Below are 18,181 nucleotides of genomic sequence, written 5' to 3' on the forward strand. Positions count from 1 at the left end.
AATTTGCCATAGGAACTTTTTAAAAAAAGACTTATTTTTCATTTATTTACTAGAGACAAAGGGAGGGAGGAGGAAGGGAGAGAATGAATGTGCCAGAGCCTCTAGCCACTGCAAACGAACTCCACACCACCATGTGCGTCTGGCTTATGTGGAACCTGGAGAATTGACCCTGGGTCCTTAGGCTTCGAAGGCGAGCACCTTAACCACTCACTAAGCCATCGCTACAGCCCAAAGGTTTTTTTTTTTTTTTTTTTTTTTTGAGGTAGTGTCTCACTGTAGTCCAGGCTGATCTGGAATTCACTATGTAGTCTCAGAGTGGCCTTGAACTCATGCTGATCCTCCTACCTCTACCTCCTGAGTGCTGGGATTAAAGGTGTGCGCCACCATACCCGGTTGGAACTTTTTTGATATATAGTTTTATTTTAATTGTACAAATCAACTTTCAAATAAAGTCTCTTTGTTTAAGTGATTGTTTTTCTTACTACTGTTGAAGGAATTATCTGAAGCTGAAAACCAGTTTAAAAGGATTATTGAACACTACCCCAATGAGGGACTGGATTGCTTGGCCTATTGTGGAATAGGAAAAGTATATTTGAAGAAAAACAGGTTAGTACAAATGACAGCACCAGGCTGCTGACTCCTATAAAGTCCAATGTAATGAGTCCTTTCCTGGAGTGTTTGCTCTCTCATGCATGGCATCCTATAACTGAGATGGGCTTCAGGGAACTGGCTCTCAGTTTCCATGGTAGTTATTAAAGAAAGACCAGTTATTGAAGTTCCTGGTGAGCCCTAATTTTTAATTTGATAAAGTCAGTAATTTTGACATAAAGGATTTAAAGTAGTTAGTATATCATCTTACAAATGGCAGAATTGTTATAAATTGGTGCTATGAAATTTTGCTTAATTTTCTGGTCAAATACCTGTTGGTAAAATTTTGTTTAAGTGTGAAAATAAAAATACTGCATGTTCAAAGATACAAATATAGAAATATATTCACTGACCTTCTATTCTAGTTATAACCCTTACTCAGAGTTTAACATGTCACTGTTCTTTAAACATTTCACATCTTAATTTTGTCTCTCCAGTTTGCCAGTGTGATTCTTAGGGAACATGATAATAGCTTGGGCTTTAAAAATAGAAATCTCTGTTCTTGCCGCTTATAGTAATAGATATGTTATTTTATAAAGAAGTAATTAATAAGTATATAATTATCTGTTAAGTTTTTATGTATTTCTTTAGGGAGGCTTTTATAACATTCTTGGGATCCCAGTCTTGGAGTGTGCCTATAACTACTTTATAGTTTTTTTAAAAAGACTACAGAAAGTTGTTTTGCTTTACAAAGTTACTATTTGGCTAGATTGAAATATATTAAGGATCAGGTAGGTGTAGGGCATTTGGGGACACAATTATTATCGTGAGATTTTTTTTTAAAAGAAAATTTAGTTTACATTTAATATTTCTGACTAGTGACACATCAAATGTATTCTTCCAGTAAGCCTGAGGTCTTGGTGACTGCTGCTGTAGAATGAAAATGTCCTATCACAGCTGTCACGTCTTCTTTCTGATTACGGCTTTAGATTTCTAGAAGCTCTCAATCACTTCGAGAAAGCAAAAACTTTGATTTGCCGTCTTCCTGGTGTTCTGACTTGGCCCACAAGTAATGTAATTATTGAGGAGTCTCGGCCAGAAAAAATACAGGTAACTGTTGACTGCAAATATTTTTAGGTAAGCTTGGAAAGTCCATCTGCACTGACTGACTCAGGTATTAGAAGGCAGAGGATGCAGGACTCCATCCACACCTCTCAGACATGCATCCTTCTTTAGACTAAGGAAAACCATTGGCGCTGGCTGCAAGCTTTGTGTGCCCCAGTCACATACACATGCCTTCTGTTTATCATTAGTTTTCCTTACAGCAGCCTTTTGAGTTGAGTACCATGAACATTCCTATGTGGAGATGAGGTGAAAAGTGACAAGCACAAGTAAGCCATAAAGTGTCTTGCTGAGGCTAGAGAGGGTCCATGCTTTCTGGTGGCACGATGTTTCATTATAATCAGCACAGTGAGTACAGTACTGGTGACTCAGAAAACAGGAAGTCAGTGTTGTGTTCAAGGCCATAACCATTCTTCAGTGGATCTAGAAAGACATGTGAGTGTGATGAGCTAAGCCTTTACTTCTTGTACTCTCACATTTACTCACGACTTTTGGCTGCAGCATCTAAGTCACTGGATCAAAATTGTTTTGTGTGTGCATATGACCTGGTGTATTGTGTGTGGTGTATGCATGTGCGTGTGTGTGCGCATGTGTGCAGATGTGCTCATACCATGTGCTTGCATGTGGAGGCCAGAAGAGAGCTTCGGATTCCCTTTCCCCGTTGCTCATCTCTGTACTTCCTCGAAACATGATTCCATGGGCTCCACTCCCATGAACTGGGGTTACAGGTGCACATAATTACACCCAGCTTTTTATTTTTAATGTTTTTATTTATTAAAGTGCACACACACTCACACCCCAGGTCTCTTGCTACTTCAGATGAGTGCCAGATGTCTGGGCTACTTTTTGCAATTGCGTTTATGTGGGTGCTGGAGAATTAAACTGAGGCTGGCTAGCTTTGCAAGCAAGTGTCGTTAACCACGGAACCATTTCCCGAACCCCATGTGCTTTTTGTTTTTTGTTTTCCAAGGTGGGGTTTCACTCTAGCCCAGGCTGACCTGGAATTCATTATGTAATCTCAGGGTTGCCTGGAACTCACGGCGATCCTCCTACCTCTGTCTCCCAAGTGTTGGGATTAAAGGCATGCCCCACCGCGCCTGGCTAAGGTTTATGTGTTTGTTTGTTTTTAATGTGAGTGCTAGGGAGTCAAACTCACACAATCTCAGGCTCTCCCAGGCTCTTAGGTTTACGTGGCAAGTACTCTTAATCCCTGAGCCAATCACCTCAGTCCCCAAGGTTAATTTAAGAAAATTTTTTGATGTGTGTATAGGGTATACTCATGTGTTTGCAGGCACCATGCATCATGTGTGGAGGTCAGAGTACAATGTCAGGTATCTTCCTTTATTGCTTTCTACTTTGTTTCCTTGAGATGGAGTCTCTCATGGACAGACTGGAGCTGCTGTTTTTTTATCAGCCTGGCTGACCAGTGAGCCCCAGTGACTCTCCTGTCCCTGCTCTCTCAGGACTGGGGTTACAGCTATATGGACCATGCTTAGCTATTAATGTGGGTGCTGAAGATCAAACTCAGGTCCTCATGTTTGCATGGCAAGTGCTGTTAGCTGCTGAGCCAGCTCTAGAGGTAACCTCTCAACTCAATGGTAAAAAGACAAGTCATCTAGAAATTAAACAAAGGGTCTGAAGAAATGCTTCTGCAAAGGAAGTATAGAGGAGGCCAATTAGCATGACATTATTATCCATGAGAGAAAATTGAATGGAAACCACAGTGAATTGCCTCTTCACAGCCACCAGGATGTGTGCCAATAGCAAGTATGGGCAAAGATGTAAGGAAATTAGAACATTCATGCATGGCTGGTTGTAATATAGAATGGTACAGCTGCTGTGAAAAATATTCTGGCAGCTCCTCAAATAGTTAAGAGTTACCAAACCACTCATCACGTCCCTCCTACATGTGTACAGAGAAAGAAAAACAAGTTCTTAGAACCTGGCATGCGAATACTTACTGCAGAATAGTTCATAGCAGCCCCAGTGCCCATGAGATGTTGCATGGGTAAATGAAAAGTACTGGCACAGCCACAACCTGGGTGGACCTTGGAAACATACCAAGTGAAAAGGAAACCCATCACTAAAAAGCCACATGTTATATAATCCTGTTTGTGTAGAATCCAGATTAGGCAAATCTCTACGGAAGGACAGAAGGTAGACCACATCCGGCTGAGCAGGTGGGATTCCCCTCTGGTATGGGGTTTCTGGTTGGGTAGTGAAAATGTTCTATATCTAAATCGTGGTGATGACTACATAACATTTTGGATATATTAAAAATCTACTGAACTGTACATTTGTGAACGGCATGGTATATTAATTGTGTCTCAGAAAACCTGTTATAGAACAATAAAGACAGGTTTGTGAGATTTCCTTTCTTCATACAAAATTGGAATGGCAGCATAGGAGCTATTACTAGCAAAAGAGCCAGCACTGGAAGCATGGCTCACTTCGGTAGTAGTGAAGTAATTCTCTTGGGTGTGTGTGTGTGTGTGTATGTGTGTGTGTGTGTGTGTGTGTGTTAAGTATGTACTTGTACAGGTACACAGGTTCAAGGAGATAGATGAAAGGGAGTGTCAGAATTCCAGACACAGTGATGCTTAGAGAGAGGAGAATAGAGGCTGGGAAGATGGCTCAGTGCTTAAAGGCACTTGCTTGCAAAGCCTGCCAGCCCAGATTCAATTTCTAAGATTCTCACATAAGCCAGACACAAAAAGTGGCTCAAGCATTTGGTGTTTTGTTTGCAAGGGGAAGATACACGGGTGTGCCCACACACCAGATGCATACAATACACCTGCAAGGAAATAAATTAATTAAATAATTAAAAAATTTTATTCATTAGAGAAATAGGCAGAGAGAGAATAGGCATACCAGGACCTCCAGCCATTGTAACTGAACTCTGGATGCATGGACTACCTTGTGCATCTGGCTTACATGGATCCTGGGATATTGAACCTGGGTTCTTTGGCTTCATAGGCAAGTGCCTTTACTGCTAAGCCATTTCTCCTGCTCAATTAAATATTTTTTTAAAAGAGAACAATAAATCCTCAAGGTTGTCCTAAGGGACCATTATACCTTATTTGAGCCCTTTTTAATCCTTAAGGTAGATGTTTGGTTTGATGATTATAACTGGACAAGACTTTGATTCTTACTGAAATTCTAAAAACAATTTTTCCCTAAATTTGTCAATTTATATCTGTATTGTTTTTTGTTTTTTTTTAATAAGGAAAAACTTTAAAGTTGTCTAGACTTTGTCCTTGGCAAAAGAAGATTTAGTCATTCCTGCACTGAAAAGATTTTGATTGCAAGAGGCTATTCAGATCGCACACATTTTAATTGTCATATTAGTATTATGATCATATCCACCATTTTACTTTGTTATAGGTGCTGCTGGAGAAGTTTGTTGAAGAGTGTAAGTTCCCTCCAGTGCCAGATGCTATTTGTTGCTATCAGAAGTGCCGTGGATATTCCAAAATCCAAATTTACATAACTGATCCAGACTTTAAGGTAATAATAAATGTGTGGCAGAACAATTTGCAAACTATTCATTAAAATGACTTCAGGCCTGGCACGGTGGCACACACTTTTAATCTTAGCACTCAGGAGATAGAGTTAGAATTACTGTGAGTTTGAAGCCACCCTGAAACCATATAGTGAATTCCAGCTTAGCCTGGACTAGAGTGTGACACTGCCTCAAAAAATCAAAAAAAAAAAAAGAATTCAGAAGTTCTGTGAATAAAGCACCAAGTTCTCCTGCTCATTAGCAGTTTTTTTGTCTTTTTTCCTTCCCCTTCCCATGAATGTCTTTTGATTTGTGCCATATCACATGGAAACCCAGACCCACCACAATAAATGTTGTGGGCTGAGGTGATGATCTGAGAAGACAAGCTAGCCAATCCCATTTCTTCCTGTAGCCACTGGCGCACAGGAAACATAATTAGGTTGTTACCTTCAGTTCGTTAGATTTATAATGCATTGTAAAAACTGAATCAAAGAATCTAAAGGCTATTACAGTCTGAATTACCCTTTAAAGACATGACTCGAAATTTTTTAAAAACATGTATTTTTATTTATTTACAGGCAGAGAAAGGGAAAGAAAGAGAGAATGGGCATGGCTGGGGCTTCTTGCCACTGCAAACGAATTCCAGATCATGTGCTACTTTGTGCATCTGCCTTTATTTACATGGGTACCGGGGAATTGAACCCAGGCTGTCAGGCTTTGAAAATAATTGCTTTTAACTAAGCCATCTCCACAGCCTACAAAGGCATGACTTGAAACCAAATCTGGCACGTAATTGAAAGATTAGGTTATTGGTTTATTCAAGAAGGTATTAGCAAACCACTGACCTACAGATGAAAAGATAAGATGAAATGTTTATACAACATTTGATATATTGTAAAGGGTAGCACACCTGCCCACAGTATAACTAAAGGGGTCAAGTTCTTTAATTCCAGAACTAGGCATTTTGGAGAGAAGATGTTATTATGTCTATTTATATCTGCTAGACTTTTCTTTTATGTGTATACAATAAGTGAATGAGTTAGTATGTGTATATAGACATCTTTAAAATGTGAATTAAGGAGAGATGGCTTAGCGGTTAAGTGCTCGCCTGTGAAGCCTATGGACCTCGGTTCGAGGCTCAGTTCCCCAGGTCCCACGTTAGCCAGATGCACAAGGGGGCGCACACGTCTGGAGTTCGTTTGCAGTGGCTGGAAGCCCTGGCGCGCCCATTCTCTCTCTCCCTCTATCTGTCTTTCTCTCTGTGTCTGTTGCTCTCAAATAAATAAATAAATAAATACTTTAAAAAAAAGTATATTAAAAAAAAATGTGAATTAAATATTTTTGAAACCCTAGGGTTTTATACGAATCAGCTGTTGCCAATTCTGTAAGATAGAATTTCACATGAACTGCTGGAAGAAATTAAAGACAACAACCTTTAATGATAAAATTGACAAGGTAAGGCATAATAAGATTGAATTTTTAAAGTATGCTTATTATATGTTAATTTATTTTCTCTAAAAATTTTCAGAAAAAGTCTTTGGCAAATATAAATTCCTTCCTGAGTATTCTAGACATAATTAGAAAGTTTGAAGTTACAACATTAAAACATTAATAATAAGATAATAGAAAAGTAGGTGGTGATCTGGCTGGACAATTTTAAAAGCTGCCAAGTTCCTTGGCAAGTGATTGATTGATCTGAAATCCGTACAAGATGCAAGTGCTCAAGCTGTTGGCATACTCATTGCCTGTTTTCACAACTATCAGAGAAACGTGATGGGGTAAGGAGGCACTTTTTAAACATCATTCATAGACTTCTGTAAAATGCAAGCTAAATTGAAACTATTGTAACAGTGAAAAAATAAATATATGAATGCTTGATTTTGAAGTATAAGTCTTACCTTATGCACTACAATTTTAGTGCTTCAGCGATCATACAATTAAATATTTGAAAGTGTTGATGAAGATTAAGGTCTCAAAATATTTCTTCCTTCTACCAAAATGTGATAAGGTCATTTGGACTAAGAAATGAGTTTATTATTTTTTTTTAATTTTTTAAATATTTTATTTATTTATTTGACAGAGAGATAGAGACAGATAAAAGAGGAAGACACAGAGAAAGTGAGTTTGGGCATGTCAGGGCCTTATACCACTACAAACAAACTCCAGATACATGTGCCACCTTGTGCATCTGGCTTATGTGGGTCCTGGGGAATCAAACTGAGGTACTTTAGCTTTGCAGACAAGCATCTTAACCACTAAACCATCTCTCCAGCCCTCATTGGGGTTTTTCTGATGATCAAGAATATTTTGAGGGCTAGAGAGATGGCTTAGTGGTTAAGCGCTTGCCTGTGAAGCCTAAGGACCCCAGTTCGAGGCTCGGTTCCCCAGGTCCCACGTTAGCCAGATGCACAAGGGGGCGCAGGCGTCTGGCGTTCGTTTGCAGAGGCTGGAAGCCCTGGCGCGCCTATTCTCTCTCTCTCCCTCTATCTGTCTTTCTCTCTGTCTGTCACTCTCAAATAAATAAATAAATAATTAAAAAAAAAAAAGAATATTTTGAAAGAAGACTCAGTTGCACCATCTTACTTACATTCATAACTTACTTCTAATCTGTATAATGCATGGACATAACAGAAAGAACGTTTCTATAGCCCCATAGAGAGAACTGCTCTTTCAGAGGAAAAAAGTGAGGTGATTGAAGCAGGTAATTTAGCAATAAGACTTATTCAGGTTTGATGGAAGTAAATTTTCACTTAATTAACGAGATAGAACGCTGTGGGCAAACACTTGCCGTGCAGTCACTTCTGCTGTCCTCCTTACTTAGCTAGCCACTCGTCTTTAGTCTCGTTTTACCCATTCCCATGTTTCGAAGTCCCTTCCACAAATTCGTCAGCCTTCAGTCAGTTACTAAAGTGGTAGACCAGCAGTGTCTTCCGTCTTGCACTGAGAGGCTCTCTTGATTCTGCACCTATCCTGAGGTGCTCAGTGCTTAGTCAGAACTGAGCTGTGACAACTCAGTTCTGTGTCGCCATGTTCCTTGTTTCTGAACCACAGGTTTTGGAAAAGGGGCCCTTTCCTGGACTGTGTTCATGTGTTACAGAGGAAAAGGGCAATGGCTGGGCCAGGGAATGTTGCTTAAAACTCTTGCTTAGACATGGTCACCTTGCATGGACGAAAGCAAGTGACATGGTCAACTCCAAACTGAGAAGTAGAGTCTTCCTGCAGGGAGCTCTGAAAGTGACCACAGTGGATCAGCGCCTTTCAGTGATTCCCTGATGGAGGCTTTATACCATGTTTGCATGATTGTTGGTGATTAACATGGTGTGTGTGTAGATTTATTACTCTAGACATGACATGCTTTTTTAAATCAAAAAGGATTTTCTACAAGGAATCTGTCTGACCCCCGACTGTGAAGGAGTTATTTCTAAGATCATCATCTTCAGCAGTGGTGGCCAAGTCAAGTGCGAAGTAAGTGTCAAGTGAAGGAGAAGCCTATTCAACTGTTAAAATGGTTACACCTTTTGAAAACACGACTGAAATTTGTGGAATTTGTATGATTTGAATTGTCTTGGAAAATACAAGAAATATTAGGATGTTTATTACAGTAATGCATATTCAAATTAGGAGAAAAGCTTTTTACATTTTAGTTTTACTGTTTTAATTCTTTTGTTTTCTTAACCCTACCCCTCAAACTTTTGGGTATTATTGGGGGTGTGGGCTTTCAGGGTAAGGGAAGAGTGCCATAAGGGATTATTTTGAATTTTGTGACCTTGGGGTGACAGGAGCTGGCTGTCATAACATTTATAGTTTATTGAATTTTCTGCTTGCTTATTATTTTTAAAAACTTCTTCCTAAAGTGTGTGTACTCTCTCATTCCTCTTTTCAGTAAATTATTTTGTTAAAGCTTTCTGGGTTTTGGTCTGGGTCAGAGCGCCATCACTGTTCTGTATCAGATTGACTGTGAGCTTTGGGGATGCTTGTTACTGTGGTTTTGTGCTTTATGTCATGGAAGTATGAGAAAAATTTTGGATATCTTTTGCTTTATTTAAAGTTTGAACACAAGGTCGTAAAAGAAAAGTTTCCTCCACGACCTGTTCTGAAACAGAAGTGTTCTAGGTAAGACTTTTAACAATTAAGCAGTATATAACTATTTAGTATAGATTTCTAGATAATACTATTTCTTAAATATTTTTAAATATTTATTTATTTGAAAGAAAGAGAGAAAGAGACAGATAGAGAGAGAAATAATGGGCACACCAGGGCTTCTAGCCACTGCAAATGAACTACAGATGCATGTTCTGCCCTGTGCATCTGGCTTACTTAGGTACTGGGCAATTGCCTTAACTGCTAAGCCATCTCTCCAGTCCCAGTAATGCTATTTTTAAAACTGTGCACACATGCATTCCAATAAGTATTTGAAAATGATTTTTATAAATATTTAAAACTTTACAAAGCTAGCCTAGAATAGTCAATTAATAACTTGAACCAGAATAATTTAGTAATTGAACTTATAAATAAAACTATGACATTTCATATTGTGAGATTACATGTTTCATTAACAGATCAAACATTGAGATAAAAATATGTGTACTCGGTTGTTTGTACTTTAATTTCAAAAGCATTTTTACTTTTCATCTGTGTTCAGCAAACATTTTGAACCCAATATACTGTCTAAACTATTTACCACTCTGTATCTTTCTGTTCAGACAAAATAATTTCAATCCTCTTTTCTTTTTGTTCCTGCTTTTTGTTCTGCTTTCTTATTTATTTCATTTATGACCAAGAAAAGGCAAAAGAAAAGATGAGCAGAATTATATGTTGGAAAAGTTCACTTTACCATCAACCAAATTTTCATGCTTGCAAATCATTATTTGAAATGAGAGTTCATATACCTGATCTTATAAAATACTTCTTCTATCCCTACTTACCTTGTGCATTAATTTAGATATATGGAAATAACATCTGTACAGTTCTATACATTGCCTTCTTGGGGGAGGGGGTCACATAATCATTGGATTTTTGCTGTCATAAAACAAGTACACTTATTTTTACTGAATTGATGGTATAGATGAACAGGTTTTTATGTTAGACAGAAGATGGAAGATAGATTCTGATGAAAGATTAAAATGTCTAATATATTAGTTGGGGGATAGTTTCTACAATGGGTAAAGGAAAATAGTTCATTGACCTTATCACAAGATAAGTATCACTAATTGTGTTTATCAGCCTAGAGAAGTTAAAACTGAAAGAAGACAAAAAATTGAAGAGAAAGATCCAAAAACAAGAGGCAAAAAAATTAGCACAAGAAAGAATGGAAGAAGACTTAAAAGAGAATAATCCACCCAAAAATGAAGAACCGAAAGGTATGCACGTGTATAAGAATATTGCATACTTGTTTAAAAGTACAAATACAATATTAATTTTATATGTTCCACACTGTTAAGGAACTGAAATATGGATATCAATTAACATTTTAATATTTACACTAATGCACAAAGTTCATTTAGTATCTTAATACTGCCTCCTATTAGCCAGGCATGGTAGCTCACAGCTGTTATCCCAATACTTAAGAGGCTAAGGCAAGAGGATTGCCTTAGGTTCAAAATCAACCTGTATTACACAGTAAGATCCTCTTTCAAAAACCAAAAGCAAGCCAGGCATGGTGGTACACGCCTTTAAGCTCAGCACTCAGAAGGCAGAAATAGGAGGATTGCTGTGAGTTCTAGGCCAGCCTGAAACTACATGTGGATTGCAGGTCAGCCTGGGCTAGAGCAAGACCCTACCTTGGGGGGAGGAGGGAAGGAGCAAGCAAATAAACACTTCTGCCATCCGTGACTCCAGTCCACAGCAGGCTGAGGTGAAGAGCGCCCAGTGCAGAAGGAGTACACAGGACTCACTCTCTGCTCTGCAGCTAACAGGAGGCAAACTCATCTCCTCTTTCCTGATATCTGATTATCTGGCCTACCTGTATGTTTTGGCAGTGCGTTGTAAACTGTGCTATGTGGATTTAAGTTCCAACATTTAGAATTTTAAATTAGCTACTAATTTTCTGAAGTCATGTTGAGTTTTTAGCCGAGGCAGTCACAAAATGTCCTGTAGAGCTTGCCTCGCCTATATATCTTCTTTCCATCACCTGAGCGCATGGAAATGTGTCAAGGGGAACTTTACTATTTCTGATACATGTTGGCCAGCCTGTTTAACTATTGAGTGTGCTAATGCCATTCTAAAAAGTCAATTAAAATTTTCTTTCCTACTGAAAATTTTTTCAGTGGATGTGTTAACTTTGCATGTTTCAAGTAAGCATGTTTGATCTAAAGTTCATTTGGTGAAGCAGGGTTGGGATTGTTAAGAAACTTTGTTTTATAGCAAATAAGGCTTTTGGTGACATGACATGAAGAGTGATGAAGAGAAGGGCAGTTTTTGGCAGTACTGGAGGTTGAATGTGTGTACTTGGAAAGCGTTCTATCACTGAGCTGAAACTTGTCCTCTAAATTTTAAGTCAAGTACTACATCGCCGAAGGTCATCATTTTTTAATATTTTATTTTTAGTTATTTATTCGGGAGAGACAGACTCAGACAGAGGGAGAGAGAAGGAAAGAGAGAATGGGTGCTCCAGGGCATCCAGCCACTGCAAACAAACTCCAGACGCATGCAGCATCTTGTGCATCTGGCTTACATGGGTCCTGGGGAATCAAACCTAGGTCCTTTGGCTTTGCAGGCAAATGTCTTAACCGCTAAGCCATCTCTCCAGCCCTCAAGCTCATCTTGATAGACAAGGTGGGCCTTGTAGTCAGGGAGGACCTTGAATTTGAGGTCCTCCTGCTTCAGCCTTTGGATGTGAACTTTCCTGTCTTAGCAGACTTACTGCTGATTGTCTGAATTATAAATTTAAGATTTCTTGAGTTGTTTATATAAATTAAAAGTCAGTCATACTTAGTTATGAAGTGTCAACATTATTTCTAAGCTTTTATCATTGCCAGTCTTTCAAGTCCTGTTTACCCCTCTAACCTTTGTTTGTCTTCTGTCCTTAGACACTGTAGACAGTGTTCAGAACTGTCAGTTCCTTGATGACAGAATCCTGCAGTGCATAAAGCAGTATGCTGACAAGATTAAATCTGGTGTACTGAATACTTCCAAGCTTCTCAAAGAACTGCTTTCTTGGAAAGTTCTGAGCACAGAAGACTATACAACATGTTTTTCTAGTAAAAACTTTCTCAATGAAGCAGTGGACTATGTTATTCGTCACTTGATTCAAGAAAAGAACAGAGTAAAGACAAGAATATTTCTGCATGTTTTGAGCGAACTTAAAGAGGTGGAGCCCAAATTAGCTACCTGGATTCAGAAGCTTAATAGTTTTGGTATGTCTCTTTATGATCAAGAGTGCTATCATTTGAAGGGTAATGTAGACCTCTGAATTGTTTTATTATTCATTGGACAACTAAACATATATATGGCAAAATATACTGTCCTTCCCATACACATTCTGTAGGTTATTTTTAGATAGCTTAGAATAAACCCTTTCAAAAAATATAAGTAAAGGAAAGGCCATTCAGTAAGAAATTCAGATCTATATTATGTTAAACTATTTGTAGCTGGGCATGGTGGTGCATGCCTTTAATCCCAGCACGTGGGAGGCAGAGGTAGGAGGAGGAACACCATGAGTTGGAGGCCACCCTGAGACTACATAGTTAATTCCAGGCCAGCTTGGACCAGAGTGAGACCCTACCTCAAAAAAAAAAAAAAAAAAAAAAAACACCTGTTTGTGAATATGTAAACCATACTAGTGTGACCATGCGTAAATACCCTACCCTGTAGTCTGCTGTCTGTGGAGTACCTGCTGGCATTGTGCACTTTAGCTGCTCTGTTGAGAAAGAAAAGTCAAGTCAGATTTCATGGATAAGAATTTAAAAGGATGAGAGGTTGCTATGGATAATCTTGACAGATCTATATCTGAGGATTAAGAAAAACATTCTGGTATTGCACTTGACTACTAAGAATCACAGGATTATACACTTCTTTAGCCCTGTTGTGACTGCTGATTTGGCTGGGAGGAGGGAAGTTTGAGGAACCTTCTCCCTCACATGCGGACTCTGCCCAAGGCCATGCAGGAAGGACAGCAGGCATCTGCAGATAAGGTGGTCATCTAACACGAGGCAGGGATGCTCATGGCACCTATGAGGCATTACTTACCATGGTATCCAGGAGAGTAGCTGGTCTGGATTTTGACTCATCTAACAGCTGTTAGAGAAAAACTAAACAGGGGCCCACAGAAAAGAACACAGTGTCTCAACAGCAGCCTGGAGAGCAGCCACCATTGAAGTTAAGAAGGAACGAGTTTGGCATAGTTGGAGAGCTAAACATCCTTGCTCTGCATGGGTCTCCATGGGGTTTTGGTCCCAGAAAATTATGCTGAGTGATAATAACACTGTCACTAGTGTTTACACTGCAAGTGAATTACAGAGGAAAGACTTATTTCTAGAGTTCTGGATCATGGCACATATACAAGAGCACTAGCCACTGTTCATTCTGGCAAGTGCATATTTGAGGCTTGCAGATGCTCCGTGACAGGAAAATTAAGCAAGTCTTTTGTTGTAATCCATATTTATTCTGAAGATTGATAAGTTTGTATACATGCTATTTAAGGTTATGAGCTCTACTTAACATTGTAAAAATGAACTCAGCGTATTGATTAGTGACAGTCTTGCTCTAGCCCTGATGTACATTTACATTTAAAAAAATATTTTACATATTTATTTATTTGAGGGGGAAAAGGCAGATAGAGAATGGGTGTACCAGGGCCTCCAGCCACTGCAAACAAACTCCAGACACATGTGCCCCCTTCTGCATCTGGCTTACCATGGGTATTGAGGACTCAAACCTAGGTCCTCAGGCTTTGCAGACAAGTGCCTTAACTGCTAAGCCATCTCTCCAGCCCTACATTTTTTTAAGAAAAGTAAATATGGAATTTTACTTCTCATACAAGCCTATGCAGCAGAATCATATAATGTACATGTTTAATGTGGGAGAGGCCAGTTTATGTGATCAGCAACAAGTGGATGGAGAGAACAGGAAGCAGGACCCAGGTGGGAGCAGCGTGGCCCTGGAGTTACAGCGTCTGCATTCCGTATGCAAAGCACATGGGCAGATCGGGCAGAGAGATGATGTGAACACATTTGTCCTGGCCGTTTCCATTAGACTTTTTGTTATGAGAGGACTTTACCTGGTTACAGGTGCGCTCTTGTGTTTAAAGGGGCGTCTCTCGAGCCACATGTCTTCTGCAAGCTACTTCACCCGGGGAATCAGCAGTTCGGGGTACTTTTGATGAGCAGTGTCTGCTTTACTTGCTGCAGTAGAGCACGATGGGAAGTCGAACAGATTCCCTTTTGCTTTGTGGTGACTGTATAATTAGGAGTGAGGCCCACCATCCTTTAAAGTATGAATGTTGGGTCACAGACACCCTGTTTTCTAATTTGGAGAAAAGAATAAAAGTGGAATAGTAAAGGAGGGAGAGAAGCCATGATATTTTGGAGGCTAAGAAACAGTTTTTACAGGTATAGGAAGAGGCTATTTGGAAAGGTTTTACAAATTACTGATGTTTTGTTGTTGCAGAAAACATGGAGAGCAACATGGTGAAATCTTACTCCTCCATCAATTAGTAAAATCCATTAATTACTAAAAAAAATCATACTATAGTTTATTTGTTAGAGAAAGAGAATGGATATGCCAGGGCCTCTAGCTACTGTAAATAAACTTGAGGCTCAGGTGTCACCATGTACATCTGGCTTTATGTGGATTCTGGAAGGTCAAACCTGGGCTCTTAGGCGTCATAGGCAAGTGCCTTAACTGCTAAGCCATCTCTCCATCCCCATACTGTATCTTAACTGAGTTTGATTTCATATTAAATCTTCTAAGTATAATAAAGATAACTAATACTAGAAGCATTTGTCTCACTTTACTCAATAAATAAGAATTACTTAATTTGCATATCTGTGTTAAATTGTGTGTGTATCGCTGGAGAGATGGCTTAGTTATTAAGGCACTTGCCTGTGAAGCTTAAAGACCCAGGTTCAATTCTCCAGGTCCCATGTAAGCCAGATGCACAAGGTAGCACATGCATCTGGAGTTCATTCACAGTGACTAGAAGCCCTGGCATGCCATTTTCTCTCTCCTTCCCTCCCTCTCTCAAATAAATAAATAAATAAATAAATAAACAAATAAATAAATAAATAAATAAATAAAATGGTTGTATAAAATGCAGAATAGTTTGACAAACATTGTTATCAAGTATTTAAGTGTTTTCACTGAAAATGTGAGCAAACTGTAAATAGAATTCACTTTAAATATGAGATTTTACTAAAGTAATTAAGTTTTCTGTGTATGACTTGGGATTGTTCTTATTTCAGGCTTAGATGCCACAGGACCCTTTTTTTCCCGATATGGAACAGCTCTTAAGGAGCTTGATTTCGGCATCATGACTTTCCTCTGGAATGAAAAATATGGTCATAAACTAAACTCCATAGAAGGAAAACAACTTGACTATTTCTGTGAGCCAGCCTCAGTAAAGGAAGCACGCTGTTTAATATGGCTCCTCGAAGAGCACAGAGACAAGTTCCCAGCCTTGCATAGTGCTTTAGATGAATTCTTTGATATAATGGGTATGTGAAACAAATTTAGATTTACATTACTGTTGCAGTTGATGGAACACTAGCCAGAAACAGCTGACGGGAGGGAAGGGCTTATTTCAGCACCACTGCATGGCAGAGCAGAGGCTGAGTTTCTCATCTTACTCAAGCAGCTGGTGGGAAGTAGCAAGAGTGAGCTGGCCAGCAGTGGCAAGCTGGGCTAATAAACCTCAAGTTCTGCCCCCCAGTGACACACCTCCTCCAGCAAGGCTCCACCTCCCGAGTTACCACTAGTAGGGGATTGACTGTGAAGCTTAATCACAAACACATGAGGCTCTGGGGGACATTTGACTTTCAAACCACCACAATTTTGTCTAATCTTAGTAGGAAATCTGTAAAGAACATAGCTTATTTTTTTCTATTGAAGAGAGAGAGAGAGAGAGGATGGGCACACCAGGGTCTCCTGCCACTGCAAATGAATTCCAGATGCATGTGCCACTTTGTGCATCTGATTTTGTATGAGTACTAGAGAATCCAATCCAGGCTGTTAGGCTTTGCAAAAAAGCATCTTTAACCACTGAGCAATCTCTCCAACCCATGGACCTAGCTTATTTAAATATTTAATGAAGAAAATAGTGAAAATTTTTATGGTAGAACTGGTTTGGGGGGGTATGGGGGAGAAGATAATGATTGACATTGTGACTTTTTAATCAAGAAAAATGGAAAGAAAGGATCCATCAGTTTGATTCTCCCTGTGAAAGGAAAGCTAAAACAGTCTGAGGGAGAATATAAATGTGGAAAAATAACTGGACAGGTGAATGTTGGAGCTTAGAAGAGTATGGGGGAAATTCTGGAATGATAGGGGTCAGGGTTGTTAAGAGTAGTGCAACTAGAAGTTAATTCCCTTCGTATCTCTCGGACCTTCATTTCTTCACCATTCAAATAAAATCAGTTGATCTTCTGTCCTCTTATTTCAAAATTCTAGTCCTTAGGTTCTCAAGTATTTTAAACTTGTCTGTCATTCTGTGTGCTATCTTAGGGTAATTGCTCTCTCCCGCATTTCCCTAAGATCAGAAGTCTGCTTTATGTACTGTTGGGAGTTAGACTTAAAAATTTCATGTTATTCGTTGTTATGGCTTTAAACCTTAATATGATGTGAAAATGAAACTCACTGGCTTTTCTCACAGACCCTTCTGCTCTTCCTACAGATAGTCGGTGTACCATATTAAGGAAACAAGACAGTGGTGAGATGCCGGTAAGCTGCTTTGACTGCTTTAATTCATAGGTCCTCCTAATTTATGTTAGCCAAGAGAGAGGAAGAGGGGCAAGTGTTTTACTTAATTTTTTATTTTTTTTATTTATTTATTTGTTTACTTATTTATTTGAGAGAGAGATACAGAAATAGGCAGAGAGGGGGAGAAAGAGAGAATGGGCACACCAGGGCCTCCAAACACTGCAAATGAACTCCAGATGCATGCGCCCCCCCCCCCTTGTGCATCTGGCTTACGTGGGTCCTGGGGGGTCGAACCTGGGTTCTTTGGCTTTGCAAGCGAGTGCCTTAACCGCTAAGCCATCTCTCCAGCCCCACAGGTGTTTTATTTACATCACAGGTAAGCATAATGGACCCACATAGGAAGGGCATCTGGATAATGTACTATTTCATTAGAAAGTTACTGCCAGTCTTCCTCTGAGGATTGGAGCACTAAGCAGCAAACTCTGATGTACAAGCAGTCTTCAGAAGGTTTCATGGCTAGTAAATGTTACTTTAGAAAGAGGAAGGGCTCTGAATTAAGAAAAATTGTCAGGGCTGGAGAAATGGCTTAGTGGCTAAGGGACTTGCCTGCAAAGCCAAAGGACCCAGGTTCAACTCCCCAGTATCTGCGTAAGGTAGATGCACAAGGTGGCACATGTGTCTGGAGTTCGTTTACAATGGCTGAAGGCCCTGGTGTGCCCATCCTCTCCCCCTAACTCCCTCCCTCCCTCCCTCCGTCTCTCTCCCCACCCCCTTCCTCTTTCTCTGTCTAATGAAATAAATAAGTTATTTTTGTTTTTTCAAGGTAGGGTCTCACTGTAGCCCACGCTGACCTGGAATTCACTATGTAGTCTCAGGATGGCCTCGAACTCACGGCAATTCTCCTACCTCTGCCTCCCGAGTGCTGGTATTAAAGGCGTGTGCCACCACGCCTGGCTAAATTATTTAAAAAAAAAAAAAAAGAAAGAAAGAAAAGAAAAATTGTCATGCTTTGCCCAGGAAGGAAAGCAAGGGGGCTTCCTGTTGGGGTTCAAGTTTAGACCTGCTCTGAAGTGTCCTTCTGAGAAGGTTGTGATTGCCTTTTAACTCTTCCCGGCA

At 39.5% G+C, this 18,181-nt stretch overlaps 1 protein-coding gene across 6 annotated transcripts in view; it reads left to right on the plus strand.

Annotated features, from left to right (window-relative positions):
* Ttc3 (tetratricopeptide repeat domain 3) overlaps window positions 1-18,181 on the plus strand; it is a 129,516-nt gene that overhangs the window by 63,523 nt on the left and 47,812 nt on the right. For all 6 annotated transcript variants that reach the window (XM_045149858.1, XM_045149854.1, XM_045149856.1 and 3 more), the window contains 10 exons: window positions 494-606; window positions 1,578-1,698; window positions 5,095-5,217; window positions 6,566-6,667; window positions 8,585-8,677; window positions 9,261-9,325; window positions 10,436-10,572; window positions 12,241-12,567; window positions 15,613-15,864; window positions 17,040-17,086. In XM_045149858.1, coding sequence (XP_045005793.1) covers window positions 494-606; window positions 1,578-1,698; window positions 5,095-5,217; window positions 6,566-6,667; window positions 8,585-8,677; window positions 9,261-9,325; window positions 10,436-10,572; window positions 12,241-12,567; window positions 15,613-15,864; window positions 17,040-17,086 — 1,380 coding nt within the window. The remainder of the gene's footprint in view (window positions 1-493; window positions 607-1,577; window positions 1,699-5,094; window positions 5,218-6,565; window positions 6,668-8,584; window positions 8,678-9,260; window positions 9,326-10,435; window positions 10,573-12,240; window positions 12,568-15,612; window positions 15,865-17,039; window positions 17,087-18,181) is intronic.

The sequence above is a fragment of the Jaculus jaculus genome, chromosome 5 (assembly GCF_020740685.1).
Source record: "Jaculus jaculus isolate mJacJac1 chromosome 5, mJacJac1.mat.Y.cur, whole genome shotgun sequence".
Lineage (NCBI taxonomy): Eukaryota > Metazoa > Chordata > Mammalia > Rodentia > Dipodidae > Jaculus > Jaculus jaculus.